Source organism: Dermacentor variabilis, chromosome 3 (genome assembly GCF_050947875.1).
Source record: "Dermacentor variabilis isolate Ectoservices chromosome 3, ASM5094787v1, whole genome shotgun sequence".
NCBI classification, from domain to species: domain Eukaryota; kingdom Metazoa; phylum Arthropoda; class Arachnida; order Ixodida; family Ixodidae; genus Dermacentor; species Dermacentor variabilis.
The window spans coordinates 131303700-131321915 of NC_134570.1; the positions used below are offsets into that span (position 1 = coordinate 131303700).

The 18216-nt window shown below is 49.5% G+C and overlaps 1 protein-coding gene across 4 annotated transcripts in view; it reads right to left on the minus strand.

Moving 5' to 3' along the window:
• Window positions 1-531: 531 nt before the first annotated feature.
• LOC142576287 (uncharacterized) overlaps window positions 532-18216 on the minus strand; it is a 136052-nt gene continuing 118367 nt past the window's right edge. For all 4 annotated transcript variants that reach the window (XM_075686342.1, XM_075686344.1, XM_075686341.1 and 1 more), the window contains one exon: window positions 532-4164. In XM_075686342.1, the coding sequence (XP_075542457.1) occupies window positions 2430-4164 (1735 nt within the window). In that variant the 3' untranslated portion in view covers window positions 532-2429. The remainder of the gene's footprint in view (window positions 4165-18216) is intronic.

Genomic DNA, 18216 nt, shown 5'->3' on the forward strand with positions numbered 1-18216 from the left:
TTATTCAAACGAAACAAAGCTGAAAAAAAGTACACGGCATAGTACAAAGCATGTACACAAAAAAAAAAATATTTGCACTTGTTGAAACTACTGAACAGTTTGGGTCACTTCAGAATCTCCAAACCACACTTAAAGCAACGGCTGCATTCACATTGTTTCACTGACCTCTACTATAAGACGAGACTAACAAATGCCAAGCACCTAATGAACAAGCACGTAAGCTTGTAAGCGTATTTCCCAATAAACTTCAGTTGTAAGTCCAGCGTTGTCCTGTCCATTTCTTCTTACTTGTGCTCGCGTCCGTACTTGCTGGAACCCCTTATATGTGCACCATGCACAAACTGGCCCAGCAAACCACACTACTAAAGCACGTAAGCATTTAACAATGAACCATATCGGTGGTATGTCTTATTGTAGAGGCTATTGGATGAATGTCTCATCATTAAAGATTGAACAGGACACAAGTAGGCTGATACGATCAGATATATATATGAAAACAAGCTTCGAAAGAAAATGAGTATGCACAAAAACTAAACTGAAATCACCAATGTATTTGCAGAAAAGAGTGACATTCACTTGGTAACAAACAAGTCATCACTTCATATCCACTGAGCTTGGTGGCAAAAAAAGCTAGCAAACACATAGGAAAGGGGAGTATGTCAAAAAAGAACAGTGCGGATGCTATTCACACAATGCATATATGTACAGCACAAGGCCAAGCATGGGCTACATGAAATAAAATGCTATGTTCGAAAACAATAAATGGATATTGCACAAAGGCAGAGCCCTTTCTTACTTACTGGATTGAACACAAATGGTGCTAGAAGGCCCAACATCAGGTGGCATGGCCTTTAATAAGAGTTCACAACAAGTATGCACCTAATATCAGTATCTTTCACAAAGAAAAAGCAGACTAGTGGGGCTTGCCATATTGCTTTTGATGCCTATTATTCATAGACCTGGACAACAAGTAGGCTCCAACATAATCACTCAACAAGGTTAACACCAGCAGCAGTTTAAGCATATCACTAATATGGCTAACATGAAAACTAAGACATCCTATATTCAGCAACAGTAATAATTCAAGAGTTCTTGGAATGCACAGGCTGTGTATCACTTCAGCGGAAAAGTGTCTATGAAACACTTGCACAGATCAATCAGTTAACATCAACCAGATATGTCTTAATATCCTTCCAACATAAAATTTCCAATGCAATGCGAAATTCTCTGGCAACCTAAAAGGTTACGGTAGCCTTTAATGCAGACATAAATTTGTGATGCAGCAACAACTTTTTAAAAGCCATGAATATGGAAGAATGTGCGACTGATAATCACATCATGCTTTAACATACAGCTTGATTTATAACATACCAAAAGTGGACTCAGGGTATCTGTCCTCTACAATTTAGCTCTTTCAAGAGCTTCATGTATTGTAGTTTGCAGGAGTAAAGGTTGTTACCTGCAGTCAATTTATGTGGCTTCAACAGCATGGATCGTTTCACCAGGGCAATTACATTAAAATCTACAAGCAATAAGTGCCATCTACAATCAATAGGCATGGAATGTTTTACGTTTGGTTCCGTTACTTCTCCATTGCCCTAGAACTCCTGATAAATCATGAACATGATACATATCATGTATCAGCAGAAAAGTAAGACCTCCACATGTCTTGTTTTTTTTCATAGGTCTAGTCACCATTTCCAATTATTTTAAAATAGCAATGGAGAAACAACTTATGTATGATCCATTCAAGCCAGTTTTCTTTTTGCACAATTTCAAGAAGACCCTTATGAATGAAATAATTCACACAAATGCTAAGTTTCTCACATTGAAGTTTACCTAGTCGCTCAAGAAAAGCACCTTCATTATGCGGAGTCAATAAAGGCCATGATCCCACAAATTACATGGACTTACCGAATACGTTCATTCAACGACAAGCAAGAAAATGTGACACCAATGACATCTCATACAGGTACAGAAAATTGACTTCAAGCATTTGCTTGTAGCAGCGAGATTATACGAAAACCATACATACTAAGCACATCTGTTTCTTTAATGCTTAGATGGAGTGACAGAAATGAGCACAAAGAAGTGTGGCACAGTGACATCTCACATCTTGGTGGGAATGATTTAAATAAACACACAGAGATGAATTATAACTTAAAAACAGCAAATTTCATGCTACTCTAATGAACCTGCAAAATAAAAAGTGTGATAACCTGTCAACACTACTGCAGAAATGTGGACCTTCTACATTTCTTGACAGACCCGTGGATACTAGTATCACAGACTAAGGCAAGCTGTGTCGACAAATTGTCAACAGACTATGCAATGGTAGTTGCACTAATTATCAGTGCGAAGATTGTTGTATTCTGTCTACACTCCATAGTGCACTCAATGCACTATACAAGGCTACATATATGGCAGCTCTACTGTCTTGGAGGCGGCGGTCCCTGTGGCCGCAAGCCTTGCGCTGAACTTGGAGGTTGCCCCGGCAAGAGCTGCTTCACAAAGGGTTCCCTCAACAACTGCTGGCTTGGCAGTCTAATGCAGCTTGTGTGCTGCTTCTCTGCAAGATGGTCATTGGAGGCTTCAGCATCTGGAAGAGATTGGCAAGCAGGGGGTGCACTACACTTCAACAAGATTCCCACTCTGTTTCTCCAACCAGAGACATCAAACCGTGCAACCATGTTCTGATTTCGTTCTTCCACGGGAACTTGCTGCACTGCTGCCTGGTGAGGTGTCATCACTGTATGCTGAGGTTCGACAAACGTAAGTTCTCTGTGCTCATCTGCAGCTTGTGCTGCAGCACTTTGTGGCAGCACACTGGTCGTCGGCTCAATCACCTTCTCCTGCTGTCTGCGCCACCTCTGCACTGCTTCTTGACAAGCATTGTAAGGGTACGGCCATTGCGAATTGCAAGTCCATGGGCGCACAAATCTCGTAGAAGATTCTGATGAAGTGCTTTGTTCGGAAATTCTCGCAGTGTTGTTGCTCATGGACGTCCTTGGCTGTGCCGAAGATTCGCATGACTGCTTCGCACAGAAATACTGCTGCAAAGCAAGTCGGATCTGCTCCTGTAGGTACCGTTCTCTTTCTGACAGCTGCCTTGGTTTAGAAGCTCCAGAATGTCCTGTTTGCTGGCCACCAGCAATCTGTCCGGCATTGAGATGGTGCATAAGCAGCTGGAGACGTTGACGCTTCTTCAGCTGAAGCTCTACATCTTTCTCTGCTTGAATCAATTCAGCATCCTTGGCTTGGCTCAAGTCCAGCGCTCTATCAGATGGCGGCACTAGGGGAGAGATTTGGGACCCATAACTTTGCTCTGCTTCCATCGCCGACGTTCTTGCCGACAGTGCAAGCATGGAATTCACTGTGCGAGCAGTTTTACCTGTCTGTTGCCCTTGCTTCTCCTCTGGCAAACATCGCTGATGCTTTTGGAACTGTCCTTGTGCGTCACTTGTCCCTGGTACTGGATGTGGCTGGGGTGCATTGTACAATTGTGGAACAGGTTCTGAAGTAGGAGTCAGTGGATGCCCCTTTGGTGGCACATTGTCTGGAGGCAACAGTGACAGGCTGGCACAGCTATAGGGAAACCCTGCATAGCCTTGCGAGTTCTCTGGAAGGCCATAGGCATTTAGCCAAGCAATGTGTTGAGAGTAAGCAGTGATCTGCCTTCCAAGCTCCTCCCGTTGTTTTGAAGTCATCTTGCTTGGCTGTGTGTGAGCCGCTTCACTGGGCATAGTGTGTCCACGTGGTCCTACATATATCAGTGGTGGAGGGTCTCTTAGCTCAAAACGCACTTGGCGTGTCTGGCTAGGTCTGTTAGGAGCTGAATAACTCTGTGCTCCTGGCCTACAGTTTTGATGTGGAGGAATGTCCCGTGGAATGTCATTCTGGCTACATGCTTGAGGGAGTTTCTCCTTTGGAGTCTGAGAGTTCTGCTGCACTACACTGAGAGTGTCAACAACATTTTGCCCCTGCGAACTTGTGGAAAAGCTTCCAAGCCTATTTCCATGACCAGGCAGCTGTTTCTTGGCTCCATTAGGGTCCACTTCCATTCTAGATCCAAGTAATGAATTCTTATATGCACTGGGCAGCTTGGTTCTTTCCGGAGCCAACACTTGCTGTTGAGGTTGAGCAGCCGTTTCCCTGGACAGTTCCCTAAAGCAATAAAAAAATGCAGCAAATGTCAACATATCTCCATCTCTTTGATGTATTTTTGAATATGTGCACAGCAATTTTAACTTTATTCACATGTGTTGCTTTTTAAAAACGAACCAAACAGATTGGCTCATTTTCAGCTTGCCAATACACACTGAAAGAGAATCTCCTATGACTCGAGACGACAGAACATGCCTATATGAAATTACATAAAGTGCGAGCTGCAAACAGCTCTAGTAATGTCGAGTAAGACTCAGAGCATTTGAGAGATGTATTGAGGCTAACTATACGAATTCAAAGATAGTTATGGCTAATGTATTGGCCTGTGCTGTAGTTGACTGCTTACATATGTGCATATGAATACCCCTTTGGGGTGGGTTCTTAGAATAGAGTTACTTGGAAGCTAGCACTAGTGCTTTTTCATCTGTTAAATAAAAAATACGGGGTTTTATGTGCCAAAACCACGATTTCGTTGAGGCATGCCATAGTGGTGGACTTCCGAAGTAATTTGGACCCCCAAGGTTTTTTTAACGCGCACCTAAATCTAAGTAAACGGGTGCTTTCGCATTTCGCCCCCATGAAAATACGGCCGCTGTGGCAGGGACTTTTAACGCGATGGCGTTAAGGAGCCCATGTCGAAAGAAATGCAACATCGGCGTCCGGCGTCGGACGCCGTTTCAGCAAAACAATTTTGGAACCACGTATACCCAGGCCTTCCATGTGACGCAAGAAACTGAATGAACTAATTGAATTTATCAAGCTAAAATACATAGAAAAAACATAGACTACGACTTGCACACAAACTACAGAAATTATACCTCTTATACGAGAAAACATAACTAGGTTACGTGAAAACTCAAGGAAACCCCTTCACACACACAAACCGATCTCGGCATTCACAGACTGGCCACTGCATCCACAATTTCGCGCGCGCCGGCCCGATGGGCGTCTTGGGGGCCACAGAGCGGTGCGGCCGGTTCCTTGCAATACCTCCAGCTGGCGCTCACCTCCGCCGCATCGCGGCATACAGAAAAGGCCGTGTTTCTACTACAAAGTCCGCCTGAGTGCCTAGCCTTCACGGCCAGCGTGTCCGGGTAAACATTACGGTTACATATGCTCCAGTGAGAATATGCCGGTGAGCGGTGAGAAACAGTCAGGTATCTTTGAATGCTGTCGTGTTCCACTCTTAAAGGCAAAGTTTAAGTATCCTCCAAACTTTCTCATCTATGTCTTGTTCCTTGCAATGCTCAAGTTTATAATTGCCTGCTGCGTTCTAAAGCGCGAGATCCTCTTAAAGCATGCAAGATTCCTTTATTCTTTCCTCAGAACGACACTTCATCTGGTGAATTAGCCCCCATGTGCAATTTGTCAGCTTCTGAAAGCCTCACCTTTAATGAAGACAGTTTATGAGGCATTGGAAACCGATGTTTATACCCACATTACTTTGCAGTTCCCCACAGGCCGTTATGAGCAAGGCGGTGGGTACCACCTTCGTCTCAATATTCTCCAAACTGCACGCTAGATGGAATCAGTAAAAGTCACAAATGAAATCATTCATTGGAGTACACAATAAAATTGCTACTTTAAATGCTTGTCTTGCACAACTCCTTAGTATGAGCAGGGTCCTTTCTTTTTGGGTAAAATCCAATCTTTTCATATCTTTGTGCCGCAGACAACTTTTGTAAAACTTCGTTTAGACGCACTTTCGCCTTTCAGTTCTGTCCTTTTGTAAATGGTGAAAAAAACTTAGGTGTCCTAAATGACATCCCTTGTCTTCGTGCCAACAATCTGCATTCAAAACAAACGAAACAATTGCACTTGACCTGGACCGGTGTTCGTGGCATGTCCGCAGGGAGAAAAAAAAATGCTCTGCTTCGCAATGAAAACAGTGACGCACATTCTCTAAAGGAGGAGGATCTTCAACAGTGCGCAAAAATGAAGGCCCGAGAACAGTATATATATGTTGGCCTATTTGCAGGATGACACAACCTGCTAGCCTAACCTAGTGAATGGCTGTGCCGATTATGCTTATGTTGCGTACCATACGTCTGTGACGTAGAAAGGATGTTTTGTGAGCTAAGTACATCTAAGGCTTGATAGGTTTCAAATGGATACATAAATGCTCAAAATCCAAATGACAATGTACATCAGCAATGGCTTGTAAGGTGAGGAACACCATCACACCTCTTGCAAAGCATAACCTAGTGCACTACTTTTGTCCCGTTTCATTTTCTTTGGTAAAGAAAGGGCAGAGAACGAAGATAACAAGGCACTGCCAAGCACAAGTCTGTCTCTATGGGCTTCCTTTACAACGTATAACTAATGGTGTACAAAGATCTGTACAAAGATCTAAAGTTGACCTTATGACATGCCAATAGCTTTCTGTCATTATATTTGTTGCTGTAAGTATTTTTGCAAGCCTAAATAATGTGTCCAAAAGGAGACTATAGCGTTTGTTAACTGCTTGTGAAAATTGCAAGGAACATCCCATTCAAATATATCACCACATCTTGCTGCATCTTCAGAATTTATTTAGACACTACTGATAGCAGCGAGTCAATGAACAATGTCACATAACGATATTTTACCAAAAAAAATCCCCACCGACCCAAGACCAGCTTGGACCATCGTCAGCAGTAAATTTTACTTTCTGCGGGTTAACACACTGATCTCATGTGCCAAGTGAGATGCTGTAGATATGTTACCACAATTACATCCAGTATTTTCTGTGTCGCTGCAGCATATGATGGAAAACTCATATTGCTAGCCCAGCAGTGTGTGGCTTTCTGCCAGGAATTTTGCCACCTAACACAAAGAGGCAGTTTCATTAGGTCTAAAAATTTTGCTGTAGCTTACATTCCTTGTGACCTAGGAGTCAGGCAAGGAGACACAATCTCTTCAATGCTATCACTGCACGCTTAGAAGAATTATTCAACTTGAGAACTTTCATGCACTGTCGGTAATCATCAGGTGGCTTGATTCTTGCACTTTTTAAGAAAGCAATTTCCATGAGTATCAAAAAGGCACAAGTAAAACTCTTGCTTGGGCTAGTTGGTTCATGCTTGAAGTAGTAAAGGCAAGGCGCAGAAGACCAGGACTCAAGGAGTAGAACACAAACGACAGGACCGGCTCGTTTGTGTTCTACTCCTTGAGTCCTGGTCTTCTGCGCCTTGCCTTTACTACTTCAACAAGGCACAGCTGGCATGGGAGTCCTGCCCCCACAAATGGCCATCCATGATTGCAATGGTGCCATGAAGCACATGGTGACATGACACCACAAACCACCAAATGTCCACCCTTTACTGTGCCACTTCCAGACTCGCATACAAAAAATAGTTGATCATTACTTTTGCTGTGGTCCTCATGATAACCTCCTTCTGCATTTAATGGAGTAATGACACTACTTTAGAAGTTGATATCCTACCACATGGTTCTCACAGATAAATGCATGGCACTTGGCAAGTATGAAGCTCAGGAGATGGATCCACCTCCAAGATGCCAAAATTTAGCTGGTTTGTAGAACTGAATGCTATATAGTAAATAATTTAAGATGCTGTGGCACTTGTCAGCATTTTTGCTAGGCTTAGGGAGCGTGGACCTCGATTTAACTAAAAGATACATTGAAAAATATGTACACTTTTAAGCCATTATTATAGAAAAATTGCTGGCTTTCCCGTGATCGAGAGTACATGTAAGCATGAAATGGCAACCGCCTGGTTGAAGATGATACTAGTTAGAATCTTAAAATGGGTGTACTGCATGTTCGTAATGGAACACACCACCACACCACACCGCATCTCTGTGCCAAAGGATGACAATGAAGTGTATGGTGCCCTGTATCTGTTTTTTGAACATCGCTATTGGAAATGACAAATAAAACTTGAGCATAATAAATGTACAGCTTGAGTGCTAGGGTGAACAAACGTTAGGAATGACTCAGAAACAATATTTTTTGTAACTTGCTTGGGGCGTAAGTAGCGTATGTATTATGCGGTCCTGTAAAAAGGGTTGGGGCCAGAGACCGAATTTTTTTAAGTCCTGAGTGGTTGCGCTGATGATCTCGTTTTCTCGCAACTTGCCCGGATGTTCTCGTTTGAGCGCCCGCACAACAGCTCCGACCTTTGGCTCAAGGTCACTTCGAAAGTAGCCGACGACTGGAGTTGAAAGCATTTCATGCTTAAGAATGCGAAATCCCACTGTGCCTATTAGAGCTCCTGAATGCGGCATTCTCAGCAGCAACCGTCTCTGCAGGGACGCTGGTGCCGTCTTTCTTCTTGGCGCTCTCAGACAGCCGACCACTAGAAGCAGCTTCCAAGTTGTTTAGCTTCACTGGCCTGAAATAATCAAGGCTAGATTGTAAAGCGAAATTCTTTCTTAGCAAGTTACCATCAATCAATTTCCTGCATCCGGTATGCCTGTGGGTCAATATTTGGTACTAGGTATGCGCCCCCGAGGCAACTGATTGTCGTGATGTTCCCGATATATATACATATATATATATATATATATATATTATAACAAGAAAAGTCGCAGTCGCGCTCGGAAGGTGCAGCATCGACTGCGATAGCAAATTAGTGCACGGATATGCGAAGGATAGTAGCTTTATCGGCCGCATAAACTTGTAAACATAAGCACACTAACTAAATTAACAAGTATGGCGTCACATGCCCACGAGCAAATGAAAACATCGCAGTCAATGACCATGGAAACTCGCTCTCAAAAGGCAGACATGAGCAGATACGGCAACAGCAACGAGCGAAGCAACATTCGAACTGTACTCCATCACTTAAACGAAAAGTGAGCGCCGAGAACACACAGCATGCACAGAGCTACGAGCCGCCGACACACCTATAGTCGGATACAACTTTAGAAGAAAGGGAGCAATTACTCTTCCGAGGCGGATGCACACGACCATCCACCAATGGGCGCGCATTCTGGACCGACGTCATGAGCCGGACGGCCGGTGACTCTACCGTCGGAGAAGATGGCCGCCCGGGCCTCGAACTGGGGCAAGTCGCACCAGCTTTGCGCGTCGACCCCTCGTCACACTGAATTTCCTGACTGTTTGTGCTTGTCTATCATGCCGGAAATATTACTGCGAGCTTACGATGCGGCATTTGTACCGCGTGCATTTATTCTAAGCCGTGATCCAGCGAAGAAACATTGCAGCGAGCATTGCTGACGCTGCGCTACGCTTTGCCTGAAAACAGGATCCGACGGCGACCGCTGCAAACACACATCCTGCCTGTTTGTTCCATGTCTTTTTTATTTCGTTCCCGAGTGAAGTTACAACGAGAAAAGTTTGCCAAAGTCTGGTGCCTACTGTCAGCGGCGGGTGTGTTCGTGTACTGTGTCGCTGCGTTTCTCGTCGGACGGGGTGAAGCGATGGAGCTAAACCATTCTCAGGAGAAATGAGAAAAGCGTGCGCGCATGAAACAAACCTATGAGCGTCTCAACAGAAAATATTTGCAAAAGAAGCCTCCAACGCAAACATTTGTCGCCATCAACTTAGCGTGAACGATCGTTGTCAGCAGTGAGATAGCCGAGCGCCTAACGGCGGCGTTCGAGCGTTGTGTAGCACCATCGATTGATTGCTTTCCACCAGTGCTCACCGCATGCTGTAGAACGCGTGCTGTGGCACAGTCACGCACAAGTTGTGTTGCCAGCACTCGATATGGTTTCCCACAACATAGCTTCGCGCTGCTTTTCGATTCTCGTGATATGTTGCAATTAAAGATTCCCAAGACAGTGTTAAGAGACGGGTAAAAAAAGCATACGAGAAGGTAGGCACAGCAGCTTGTGAACCCGCTCCTATAATACTTCTACCCGCGTATGTGTGTAAATGTGTATAGGTTATCTTGCGTTTGTCTAATTTTTTTTTTATTTTGCACATTTCTTTATATTTCAGTTTTTTTTTTTTTAGTTTTCGCGTTTGTGTGTGAATACGTGCCTCCTTCCATACGTGTTTGCGCTTACTCTTATTTCTGTCCTTTTATTGTATATTAGCATTTGTTTTGCTAGTTTTCTTTCAGTGAAGTCTTTACATATTTTCATTAACCAATCTCATTCGAAGCACTAACTCCTGTACACTGCAGGGCTGGCCTCTTCTATCTCATTAAAACCTTTCTCACTGGTCTACCTCGTCTTCTCAATCTGCCTACTCGCTGCGTTTTCTGTCCTTGCTTCTTGTGTTGTTGCTGCAATGTGATTACCCACTTGCTCAAAACAAACTTTGATCGCCTATGAAAAGAGAAAGGTTTAGAGACATATTTTCTTAAGAGCGTCATATGGGTTGCACAGTAACTTCACCCCTTACCCGTGTTCATGTTAATGCATCAGTGCATATGGCAGCTCACCAGAAGTGCACATCAAGGGCTGCATACTGCGAAATAACACCTTGCTATGCTGTTGCATTTTTCATGCATTCAGTCTTAGCAAACAGACGGTTTCGCTGCCCATCACATATGATGGTAAAAATTGTCAACTCGAATAACATTCTGCAGTGGGGTGTTATTTACTGGCTGACGCTTTCGTCGTTGCAAAGACATTTTTCAGTTGTGGAGGCCAGCAAAGCAGTGCACCGAGAGCTTTTGCAACTTTAACCATTTATTATTTCACAAATGTCATTGCCTAAACCTGGCTGTCGATCGCTATGCCGATGGCTTGTGAATTAAATAATTGCCTCAATAAAACACATTCAACTTCACTCAGCATTTTTAGTACAAACAATGCTAGCAGAGCTATTCAGGGTGAATAATTGTGCTTACATTGGTGCTACCTGCCCGGTCAGATAAACAGATACAACAGTGGCGATGGCTTGACTGCGCTTTGACTTGTAGACTGCTAATGCTGCCTTTCAAGCGTGCCCTCGACTGCGGCTATTAAGAGTTGCCCGAATGAGTATTTTGAGCCTCGCTGAGCTAATGAAGTTTGATAATTGTTCTCTTATCCGTATTACTTGCCTGAGCCATATAACTAAAACAATGCCGCCACATGAATGTGCTTTTGCGTGGAAACTGCTAAAAGTGGCAGTCAATTTCGCGTTGACTACTGCTGTTTTCACCTACAATGACTACAATGTGGCTGCGCTTTGAAGTGCAGGTGTCTAAGGTGCCTTTCAACGTGCCCCGACGACTGTTATTTCATCACAGGACCCGTCATGCTCGTAGGTGGCTGCCTAATAGAGTATTTTGGGCCTTCTGACATTGGCATTATTCATCTCAACGGGCTGGAAAAAACAGTAGGGGCAGCACAACTGCACGCAAATTTAATTACAATTAAATTGTGGGGTTTTACGTGCCAAAACCACTTTCTGATTATGAGGCAAGCCGTAGTGGAGGGCTCCGGAAATTCCGACCACTTGGGGTTCTTTAACATGCTCCTAAATCTAAATACACGGGTGCTTTCGCATTTCGCCCCCATCCAAATGCGGCCGCCGTGACCGGGGTTCAACTGCACGCAAAGCACAATGTGCTTTGGCGTGCAGGCCGCTAAGAGTGGCTGTCAATTTCACGTTGACTACTGCTTTTTCGTGTGAAGCTGAACAGTGGCTGCCCAAATGAGCATTTTGGGCACGACATAGTTATTCAGGGTTAATAACTGTATCTGCATTCAGATTTTCGAGCATTTCAGTACGTCTCCATGCGAATATTTATATTGAGCACGATCTGCGCAGGACGCTGCTTTTTCAGAATTGGGCTTCCATTAAAAGGAATATGTCACCAAATGAACTGCTTACTTATTTGAAAGGTCACGGGAGAATGCTTGGCTGCTGTGCTTGACGCACAGTACACCGCTCCAGTGATGGGAGATCCATTGTTGCATGTGCCGAGGTATATGTGGCCAGCCGTAGGTCTGGACCCCACTTCACGAAGAGTCAGAGACGAGGAGAGCTTTCTCGGCGAAGAATTCTTTATACAATTGTTACATGTTGCCGCCGTTATCAGGAGAGAGACAAACAGAGCAGCTGCAAGCTGCTTAAATAATACCACTCAGTCCCCAGGTTTCCCAGACAGTCCCTAAGGACGAAACAAGGTCGAGACAGAGAGGGTCCTGGCAGCCTCCGTGGTCCTAACGCCGCTCTCAGTGGCCGGCGCTTCCTCGAACCGCGCTGCGCCGTCGGGCCGATCGGAAAAACAACGAGTCAGCCGAAGTGAACGGACGTGTCGTCAGCGCGCTCCGTAACCAGCCAGACGACGCGACCTTCACCGACCGCCCTTGCCCGGGCCGCTATCGTCGGGAGTCATATGGGAAGCGGCATTCCCGCCGTTTCCCACCGACCGCCTTTTTGAAGCGGACTCTGGCTACGCGGGAGCTGCGTTCCGCGCAACGCCTGCTGTCGACGCCGCCCGATTTCGCCGCCTACGTCGATACAGCTCACACGCCGACATGGAATATCAAGTCGAAGACAACTCCATCAGCCCTGCCGAGCTTGAAGCTGACTCACGCTGGGTCCGTGCCGTCAAAGCACACCGTACAGCCGCGGCCCACCAGCCCATCGTGTCGCCACCACCTGCCCCGCCGCCATCCAAGACTGCCTGCACTACCACTCTCCGTCATCACGCTCCCCATCCTAGCCTCCCAGCGGAGGACTTCAAGATCGTCTACAGATCGGGTGGAGGGCTTGACCTCCGCACAACCACTAACGGAGCCCTGCTCTAAATCCTTTGCACTCGTGCGACAATCGACTACGCCACCGCACGCACCGCCGACCATGTACGGATAAATTCGTACAACTCCCTTACTGTCAGCACCCCATCTGAGCCGCGCGCTCGCCTCTACCTCCGGGTCTCGGAGGTAGAGGCGAGCGGTAGGGTAGAGAGGTAGAGAGGTAGAGGCGAGGTAGAGACCTGGGTGCCATATCTTACCCCCTGCGTGCCTACATGGCCGCACCCGACAACGCCCTCCGCGGCATCATACACAACGCAGTGGACTCCCAAACCCAGGACGAGATCGTCCAAGACCTCCAGTCAATGAACGTGAACACCCCCCTACGCCATCGCTGACGCACGCCAGATGGGGCGCTCCCAGTCCATCCTCATGACCTTCGTCGGCGCTTCTACTCTTCCCTCCACCACGAAATGCGAAAACGCCCGTGTATTTAGATTTAGGTGCACGTTAAAGAACCCCAGGTGGTCGAAATTGCAGGAGTCCTCCACTACGGCGTGCCTCATAATCAGAAAGTGGTTTTGACACGTAAAACCCCATAATCTTTTTTTCTTCCTTCCACCATCGTCTTCAACTGCGGGGTCTACCGCTGCCACCAGTTCCGCCCGAGAGCCGAGGCCTGCACGAACTGCTGGGCTCCTGGCCACCGAGCGGATGTCTGCACTAAGCCCAAGTCCGCCCTCTGTCACCGCTGCGGCCAGGCCCACAAGCCAGTCGAGCCCCCGACCTGCGTCCCCTGCTGCATCCTGTGCATGGGAGCCCACGTCACGGGCTCGTGCCCGTGCGGGCACGAGCCCGTGGGAACGGCCCGTCATCGCCCCCGGCCACCTCCAAGCACCAGCCTCCCCCACCAGCGCCACCCACCGTGCCCATCCTCAAGACCTCCCGGCGTTCCCGCCCCCGCCGCCACTCTGTCTCCCATGGTGCCCAGTCTGCCAGCCGCCACCGCTCCGTCTCCTTCCCGCCTCTGCCTAGGTCCGAGGCGTCCACCGCTCCCGCCACCACCACCACATCATCGGTAAGCTGGAAACCGCAGCCTGACACGTCGGACCCCCAAACCGCGTCCCTCGAGGCCACTATCGCTGCCAAGCAGCTCCAAATTCTGGAGCTGTTGCGCCAGCTGCAGGCCGCGCTAGTGCGTCTGTCCTCCCCCGCTCCTCCTCCTACTTCCCCAGCTCCCGCACCTCCACAGCCGCCGTCGCTACCTGTGGAGCCGATGAATACGGCATCCTCGGCTGCATCATAGCGCACCTCCTCTCCCAACCGCAGTCCCCCGCTCAAACGCCGATCACCTTCCTCCGACCCCGTCGCGCCCGAGCGTGACGTGATTCGCCCAACAACCTCCTTCTTGGAGGCGTTTGAGAAGCGCGTCATGGCCCGCTTTGCGCGACTTGAGGAGCGCGTCGCCAGTATCCACACCCGTGTGGCCGCCATCGAATCCCACCTTACTGCCCTAGACACCAGGGTCGCGGCCTTAGAGACCCGCCAAAGCGCGACTGAGGCCACCGTCGCACACCTGTCGCTCCCTGCCCCACTCACCCCGCCACCTACCCCTGCTCTGTCAGGGGACTCCGCCATCCATCATGGCCAGACACCCCACGCGCCTTAATTTCTGGCAGTGGAACTGTCGGGGGTTCCGCAGTAAGCGGAACACCCTGCAGCTCCACCTCCAGAATATCCCTCCCGACGCTCTCGCCTCCGTCCTAGCACTCCAGGAACCCCTAACTCCCGTGAAACTGCGCGACTACACTTCCTTCCATCCTTCTGCACCACAGTTGCCACAGTGGTGCAGCGCAACCTTGCTGCCGTGCAGCACCAGTTGGATGTTTCGGACTGTGCCTATCTCCTCCTTGAACTCCTTCCTCGCCGTCGCACTGAGACAAGCCTCTTTGTTCTCAATGTGTACAGTCCTCCCAAAGCCCCCTTCAGCACCTCTCCTCCTCGTCCTCCGCAGAACGCACTCCTGCACTGGCCGCAATGCCCTGGTGGTTCTTGGCGACTTCAATGCCACACATACCAGCTGGGGCTACCCCCAGAACACTCGCAAAGGCCACTCATTCTGGACTTTCATCCACAATGAGTGCCTTTCGGTCATTAATGACTTCGCTTGCCCCACCAGGATCGGATCTAGTGTTCAACGAGACACCAATCCGGACCTTACCCTCGCCAAAAACGTCGCCAATCCGACCTGGACTAATACAGGGGTCTTCCTCGGTAGCGATCACTACGTCCTCTGTACAACTTTCCCACTCCCCTCCCTTGCTCGCGCTTCTACTCGTCTGATCCAGATAGCCGACTGGGACCGCTTTCGCTCCACTCGTCTCTCTACTTCCTCCTCTGCTCCTATCACCGATCTCTCTGCCTGGACCGAGACCCTTTTGGCGGAGGTCCACACTGCCACATCCACACTCCGTACAGCACCACACTCCACTACGGCAGACAGCCGTCTGCTGCACCTTTGGGAGGCCTATCACGCTGTCCACCGCCGGTGGCAGGCTCAGAAATACAATCGCCGCCTGCGCCTCCGTTTGGCCCGACTTGCGTTGGACATGGAGGAGCACTGCGCCTGTCTCGTTAGACAACAGTGGGGCCAGACCTGCGACCGCATGGCAGGCAACCTGGGCCTTCGCGACACGTGGTCGCTTCTCAGGGTGCTGCTAGACCCTACACACACTAAAGCTTCCCCGCGCAGGGATATCTCCCATCTCATTCATTCCTCCCCACTCACCGATACTGACTTCCTGGCGACCGTCCGGGACCACTACCTCTGCATCGACCTACCTACTCCGCTTCCCACCTACTCCGGCTCCCCAAACCCTGACCTTGAGGCGGACGTCTCCGTGGGCGAGGTTCGTGCGGCGCTACTCACACTCCGCACCACCTCGGCTCCGGAGGCGGACCACATCACTAACAAGGTACTCCGCAACCTAGACACCCCCTCCCTCGAAGCCCTTACTGATCTCCTCAATACAGATTGGCAAGCTGGCACTCTTCCATCCTCCTGGACCCATGCACGTGCCTCATTCATCCCCAAACCCGGCAAACCTATTGCCCTCGAACACCTCCACCCCATCTCTCTCACCTCCTGTCTCGGCAAGCTGTTCGAGCATGTCATCCTGGCCCGCCTCCAGACCTATCTGGATGATCATGACCTTTATCCCGACTCCATGTTCGGTTTTCGTCCCCAGCTGTCCGCCCAGGATGTCATGTTCCAACTTTCCGAGGATGTCCTAGGCCCCTCCCGCCACAAACGCACTCGAGCTATCCTGGCGCTGGACTTACTAAAGCATTCGACAATGTACACCACACCGCCATCCTGGACGCTCTCTCCTCCCTCCATGTCGGACCCCATGTCCATGCTTACGTCCCCGCGTTCCTCGCTCACCGCACAGCCGGAATTTCATACGGCTCACTTTCTTCTCCTTCCATCTCCCTTGGCAACAAGGGTACCCCCCAAGGCTCTGTCTTGTCCCCTCTTCTGTTCAACATCACCCTCTTCCCGCTGGCACGTGCTCTACGAGCTATCCCAGCTCATGGCCGCTCATGCGTTCTACGCCGATTACATCACCCTCTGGGTGACCACCGGCAATCTTGGCGACATGGAGACCTCTCTACAGGCAGGTGTGGACGCGGTAGCAACTCACGCCCGGGCCATCGGTTGAGCTGCTCCCCAACCAAATCGGAGCTTTTGCTCCTTCAGCCTGGGCGGATGGTCCCCTGTCGCCTTCTCCACTCACCGTCTACCTTGACGGCACACCCATTCCTCTCGTCTCTACCCTCCGCATCCTCGGACTCTTTCTTCAGTCCAATGGCAAGCACACCATCCTCATCACTCGACTCATAAACACTGTACACCGCACTGTCTGCCTCATACGCCACATTGCAAGCCGCCACCACGGCATGCGCGAACACGACCTCCGCCGCCTGGTCCAGGCCTTTGTTCTCAGCCGCTTCATTTATTCTCTTCCGTATCTCTACCTTTCTCGTACCGAGGAAGACAAAGTCAACAGCCTCATTCGCCACGCATATAAGTCAGCCCTGTCCCTTCCCACATCTACGTCGACGGCTCGGTTACTGTCGATGGGCGTCCACAACTCCCTGACGGAGCTGAAGGAGACCCATCGCACGGCCGAGCTCCTCCGTCTCTCCCGCACCCGCCCGGGTCGCGCACTTCTCTCCCCTCTTATTCCTCTTCCCACATCACTGCCCATCCCTTCCCATGTCTTCCCCCTCCCAACCGTTAATCCCCTCCCTAAAAATATGCATCCCGAAGACCACTCCTCCCGTAGATCAGCACGAGCCTCCGCGCCCTGGCGTCAGTACGAACGGCAGGCAGCCGTGGCTTACGTAGATGCCGCCTCGTACCGCCGCTACCCAGCACATGCCCATGCCGTCACTGACAATTCTCTCCGACCCACTCTTACTGCCTCAGTCTACACTTCTACCTCTGTCGAGGCCGAGGAGGCAGCTATTACCCTTGCCATCACGCAAACCTCCGCGAAGTACATCTTCCGCGACTCCAAACCTGCGGTCTACAACTACGCGGTTGGACGAGTGGCACACGCGGCCATCGGAATCTTGCGTTCCGATACCGTTCCCTCTCGCCCCATCCAAATCATCTGGGTGCTCGCTCACGCGGCCCATCCTGGTAACGAGACGGCCAATTCCATCGCTCGAGTTTCGACTGACCGAGCAAGCCCGCCCCCGCCGGGAATGGATACGCGCGACGCGCTCCTCACGTACCGCGATATCACGCAGCACTATCGCCTCTCTCGTCTCACCTTCCCCCATCTGCACCAATCCCTTTCCCAGCCCCACCAACACTTATGGCGCCACCTTCAGGCCCAAACCTATCTTATTCCTGCACGTCTTGCCCTCTTCCACCCCGGGACGCACTCGCCGGCTTGCCGCTTATGTGAGGGCTCCCGCGCCGATTACGTTCACGTCCTATTCTCCTGCCCGGCACACTTGCCCCCTGCCTCTTGGCGCCTAAGCAATCCGCAGCAGTGGGAGGCTGCTTTGTCCAGCACCGAGCCGGATATCCAACTCCGGCTGGTGAACTGGGCGGAGGACGTCGCGACTAGGCATGGCCTGGCCGGCACAACCGGCAGCCTGAAGGCCGCCCACAACGCTGCTTTTTAATTCGTTTTTTACTTTTGGCCTTCTCATCAATAAAAGTTTTTCACCACCACCATCGGGCCGATCTGGCGGTCAGTCAGAATGGTGCGCCAGGGAAGTTTTATGACCCGCATAGAACAAAAGAAACCAACTGCAAGGCCCGGAGTCGAAACACAGCCCTCCTTTGGAAATCATCCCAAACACATCGGGAGTCGTTCATGGTGCGGGCGCCGCCGGACAAAGGAATGGAGGTTGTATTGCTGCCGG